The sequence below is a fragment of the Chiloscyllium plagiosum genome, unplaced genomic scaffold (genome assembly GCF_004010195.1).
Source record: "Chiloscyllium plagiosum isolate BGI_BamShark_2017 unplaced genomic scaffold, ASM401019v2 scaf_943, whole genome shotgun sequence".
NCBI classification, from domain to species: Eukaryota; Metazoa; Chordata; class Chondrichthyes; order Orectolobiformes; family Hemiscylliidae; genus Chiloscyllium; species Chiloscyllium plagiosum.
The window spans coordinates 1-5,586 of record NW_025198461.1 but is presented as its reverse complement, the minus strand read 5'-3'; the positions used below and the strand labels follow the sequence as shown (position 1 = coordinate 5,586).

Sequence of the window (5,586 nt, the reverse complement as noted above, 5' to 3'; positions counted from 1 at the left end):
TGGATGTGTTTGTTTCAGTACAATGCGGTCCCTCACTTGGAGCTGGTGTACTTGGTCACCGCCTTTGTGCCCTCCGACACGGCGTGCTTGGCCAGCTCCCCGGGCAGCAGCAGCCGCACGGCGGTCTGGATCTCCCGGGAGCTGATGGTGCTGCGCTTGTTGTAATGGGCCAGGCGGGAAGCCTCCCCCGCGATGCGCTCGAAAATATCTTTGACGAACGAGTTCATGATGTTCATGGCCTTGGAGGAGATGCCGGTGTCGGGGTGAACCTGCTTCATCACTTTGTAGATGTAGATGGCGTAACTTTCTTTCCTGGACCGCCTCCTCTTCTTGCCGCCCTTCGCTGGCGCCCTCTTCACCGCTTTCTTCGCGCCCTTCTTGGCAACTTGACCCTTCTTTTCCTCAGCCATAGCGCCGCTCACTCTCAGATACAGAATAAGGGAAAGCGAGCTCGGAGCTCGCTCTTTATAGACTGTCGGCGTCATCAATGCTAATGAGGGATGGGGAAAAGCCTGGTTCCTGATTGGCTACGTCGTAGGCACGGTAGCTTCTCTCTGATTGGTTAGTTTGGGACTCAATGTGGATCTGTGAAGATCTGCAATATCATCGGAAACACAAACCGAAATTTTGTGAAGGGATCAAATTCCGACCTTACTCTAAAATGTGAGATTCTAATTGTAATGTATTCTGTATCTTTTGATAATGGTTTTCTTTTCTGTTCCATTTTAAAATGGCATCACATTTGTTGTCAAGTGAGAAAATGCATTGCAATCTGACAGGGTGTATGTTTTACTCCTGGAAATGATGAAACCATTTGACAATTACATTGTGTTAGAGGAAAATGGGAGTTAAGGAATGTTCTTTTTTGCTTGTGTTTCTTGCTCTACATTCTCTGAAGATAAAGGACATTCTACCATCATCTACTCTGTAAATTCCCTTCACTTATCTTTTCCCCTATTCTTCTTCAAATCTCCAATGAGTATCAGCCAAAGTATTCATACATTACTCAGAATAGCTGCCAGCCTGTGTATCATTGCCAGTTCTATTCTGATTACCTCAATGACTAAAGGGAACTGACGTACTGTGACCTGTGCCTTTTGCTTTCTGCTGACAACATGAATTTTACTCCCTGTTCGGCTCCTCAATCAGTGTCAGCAGCCTCCTGCCAATATTTCAGTTCCTGAAATCTTACTTTGCACTACATTAGAATAGATATTATTTAGTGCATTTCAGTTTCTAGCAGATTTTTTTTCATTATGAACTTTGCTATGTGGATTTTCTCTGAACTTTATTTGGTCACAAGTCATTTGTACTCACTCTGAACTGGTCACTGTTATTTCAGGATTATTTCGAACATGATACTTGTGTGAATTTTAATTGTGACAATCGCGTGTTTGGGCGGCACAGTGGTTCGCACTGTTGCCTCACAGCGCCAGAGACCCGGGTTCAATTCCCGCCTCAGGCGACTGACTGAAGCGCAACCCACCCATACCCCTACATTTACCCCTTACCTAACACTACGGGCAATTTAGCATGGCCAATTCACCTGGCCATGCTAAATTGCCCTTAGTGTTAGGTAAGGGGTAAATATAGGGCTATGGGTGGGTTGCGCTTCGGCGGGTCAGTGTGGACTTGTTGGGCCGAAAGGCATGTTTCCACACTGTAATGTAATGTAATCTAATCTAAAAAAACTTGTTTTATCACCGTGATTCCCTGCTTACACTGTGAGATAGTGTTGTTCAGAATTTCAGGTTGGTTAAGGGTGTGTAAAACGGGACCGTGGTTTTTGATCTGTTCATGTGAGCTTTCAGGAGGTAAATGATTATTACTCTCTCACAATCTGTCCCTGTCAGTTTCTGCCATTTGAATTGTGTGAGTGTAGTCATCAGTCTGTACCTGTCCGTTCTTCCACAGTGATTACGTTAGTGTAATTATCACAATCCCAGAATGTCTCTGATGTGAGAATGTGTAAGGGTATTTACTATTGCAGTGCCTATCAGTCTTTGGTATGAGACTGTTTGACTGGCTTTATCAATCTGTACCCGTTTCTTTCTGCTCAATGAATTTGTCTGCGTAATTTTCAGTCTCCCAAAATCAGTCTCTGCTATGTGAATGTGGGAGTGCTTTTATCAGTATTACCTTGTCCATTTCTCTGTTGGGAATATGTCAATGTGGTTATCAACATGTACCTGTCAGCTTCTGTTTTGTGAGTATCTCAGTCTATCCTTTAGGTCTCTGCTGTGAGAATGTGTAATTGTAGTTATCAATCTGTCCCTGTCAGTGTTTGCTCTGTGAATGTGAGAATGTATTTACTAATTGGTCCCTGACAGTTTCTGCTATGTAAATGGGGGTTTTGTTATCCATGTCTTTATGTTCATTTCTGTTATGTGAATGTTTGACTGGCATTATCAATATGTACCTATCAGTGTCTGCTCAGTGAATATGTCTGTGTAATGAACAGTCTATCCCTATCAGTCTCTGCTACGAGTCTGTGTGAATGCTTTTATCAGTCTCACCTTGTCAGGTTCTGTGTTGTAAACATGGTCATCAATCTTTCCCTGACATTTTCTGGTTTGTGAATATGAGAGTTTGGTTATCAATCTGTACCTGTCAGCTTCTGCTTTATGAATATCTAAATTTGGCTTAATCTGTTCCTGAGTGTTTCTCTGATGTGCATATGGCAGTGTAGTTATCTATCTGTACCAGTCTGTTTCTGTTACGTGAATATGAGGGCAGCTATCAGTTAGAATGATTGTGTGGCTTTAAAAGGTGCATTTTGTCCTGTCCACAGTAGTTAATATACAAAGCAATAAAGAAGAAATTGGAATTACTTAACTCTACTGGAATACTTAACAGAATAATGGATACAGTATCACTTCCTAATTAACTGTTCCAATACAGTAATATCCCATAAACATCCTTGGCAAAAGATAAATTCAATAAAGTATATAGACTCACATCCGACTCCAGTAGCAGAAAGAGAATCTGCAGCTTCTGGCTGTAACTGAGAGGAAAAAACTATCTTTCCTGTCTTCAAGACACCAACAGTTTTGCTGAAAGCCAAAACTAAAAATGTCATTCTGTGAGAGCTTGGCCACATCCATCCAGGCTGCTTCTGTTGTTCCAATTTTAAAAGGAGCCTCAAACTGTTTACTCTAGTGCAGACTTCTTGATACTTCTGCCATAAAGCCTCTCTTCAACAAGAAAGAAAGAACAAAATAAATATCTTCAAGCCACAATATCATCAAACCTTCCACCCCTCTTAAAAAGAGCCAATCAATATACAGAGATAGCCTAATTTTTAAAAATTCCTTAGCCTTACATTATTAGTAAACAATACGTACACATTTCATTGACTCTAAGCATGCAAACACTCACTACGACAGCCCACTTTCTCCTGCTATGTAACGCTTCCATCTTTTTTCATCAAAGTCACAACAACACCTTGGCAATTAGGTTCCCTCGCCCTGCCATGTATGTAATTTGCAAATTGAATGGCTGCAATAGTAAGCTTCATCTAAACAGTCAGTAATTTTTGTTCTTAAATTTCTCCAAAAACAATAAACTCAAGGTGTCCTTCTCAAACATGAAGTATTTCTGTTGATGAGTCTTCAGCTTTCTGTAAAGATGCCCAAGAGGCCTGGAACTGTTTGCTCTCGTGGCTCAGTGGCTCTGCCTTAAATTTGCTCTTCAAGAACAAAAAGACAAAAACCCGTTAAAGCCACAGTCTCACTCTCTCATTTCCTGCATTGTGGATATGAAAATTCATTTATCGACCTGTACCTGTCCATTCTTCTCACATGAACATGTAAATGTTGTCATTAATGTGTCCCTGTCAGTTATTGCAATTCAAGTGTATGACTATTGTTATAAATCTACCCTCTCAGTTTCTGCTGTGTGAATGTGAATTTAGTTATCAAACTGTAACTGTCAGTTCATGTTCTGTGAAATGGGAGTGTTATCAACTTGTACCTGTCAGTTTCTGCATTGTGAATATGGGAGTGCACTTATTAATCTTTCTAGGACAGTTACTATTGTGTAAAAGTGTGAGTGTACTTACCTATCTGTCCGTGTCAGTTTCCGACATCTGAATGGAATTTTAGCTATCCTAACGTACCTATCAGTTTTTCTTTTATCTCTGGGAATGAGTGTGTCACCTTTAGTCTCTACCTGACAGCATTTGAGTTTGGTTATTGATCTGTAATGCCACTTTCTGATAGGTGAACATTTGAGCACAGTCATTCATCCGTACGTAATACTTTCTGATATCTGAATATGAAAGTGTAGTTGTCAACCCATTCCTGTTGGTATGTGCAATGAAAATAAGAGAGTGTGTGTCACTTTCTGTCATGTGAACATCTGAGTGTTAGAAATCTATCCATGACATTGTTTCTGCAAAATGAACGAGTGAACAAAGGTATCAATGCATGCCTGTCAGTTTCTATTTGGTAAAGGGATGTATCTCTCTGGCAGCCACTAATATTCTCTGCGAGGGTGAGATTTGTTATGTGATACTTGTTATGAGGGTGATTGTAGGCAGATCTGTTTCAGTTCATGAGTGCATATTTTGGACTAGAATTCAGACTTTCCAGTTTCAAAATTGTGCAAATATCAATGAGCTGTGAATGGTGAATTTGTTCAAACTGGACATATGTGCATTGTGAATTGTGAGAAAGAAACAAACTGATATTTTCTCAATTGTTTGAACATCTCTCTCAAACTGAGCTCAATGTGTAGCTGACTCAATTCGCTCTGACAGTGGAAAGAATGTTCTTCGCTCTGAGAGCAGTAACATACCTGCTGTTTGTTAAAAGCAGCTGGACATACTTGGCTCTGTACCGAGGGAATATTACATTGTCTTGATCCTTCAAGTATTTACCTGGAGGAAGACAGAAGTGAAATCTCCTGTAAATCACCATCAGCCAAGTTTGCCCATCTTTAATTGATCAACGCAACATTCTGTTAATAATCATGAATTTTGTATTTAAAGCCAGGAATTCAAACAGAACAACATGTCTGATTCTACTCTTGCTCCATGTCTGGTGATTTTTCTTTTTGTTAATTCAATACCAATTGACTGAGGTCCAGAAACGAACCAATAACTGTACAGCTCCATGAATGGGACTATCCAATGCAAGTGGGTCTGTCAATGAGTTTAGTTATTGAACTATTCATGTCAATTCCTACTTTGTGAATAACAACCACAATCTCACATTCTGTCCTTCTAAGCCTTGCTTAAATTACTTATGTATTCAAATAGTAGTGACTCACAGTGACAGATTGATATAGAACGATAGATCCATTGAAATGTCATTGCACATAAGAGGACCATTTGGCCTATCTTGTCCATTCCAACACAAACACACCAGATGGCCATTTAATCCCATCTTCCTGCTAACAGCCCATAACCCTGCAGCTGAGAGCACGGCCTATTTCTGCAATCTGAATTTTCAATTTGTTCCTGCCAGTCTCTGTTTCATGGATATGTAAATATAGCTGTCAATTTTTCCTGTATGAATATTTGAATGGAGTTATCAATCTGTCCATGTCTGCTATATGCATACAGGCATGCAGTTATCAATCTGT

At 40.3% G+C, this 5,586-nt stretch overlaps 1 protein-coding gene across 1 annotated transcript; it reads right to left on the bottom strand.

The window, feature by feature from the left end:
- Positions 1 to 6: 6 nt before the first annotated feature.
- Positions 7 to 3,042, bottom strand: LOC122545991 (late histone H2B.L4-like). Its single transcript, XM_043684840.1, has 2 exons — positions 2,959 to 3,042; positions 7 to 595 (listed from the first exon to the last, which is right to left on the bottom strand). The coding sequence occupies exon 2, from the start codon at positions 483 to 485 to the stop codon at positions 33 to 35; it is 453 nt and encodes a 150-aa protein (XP_043540775.1). The 5' UTR covers positions 486 to 595; positions 2,959 to 3,042; the 3' UTR covers positions 7 to 32.
- Between the last annotated feature and the right edge of the window lie 2,544 nt (positions 3,043 to 5,586).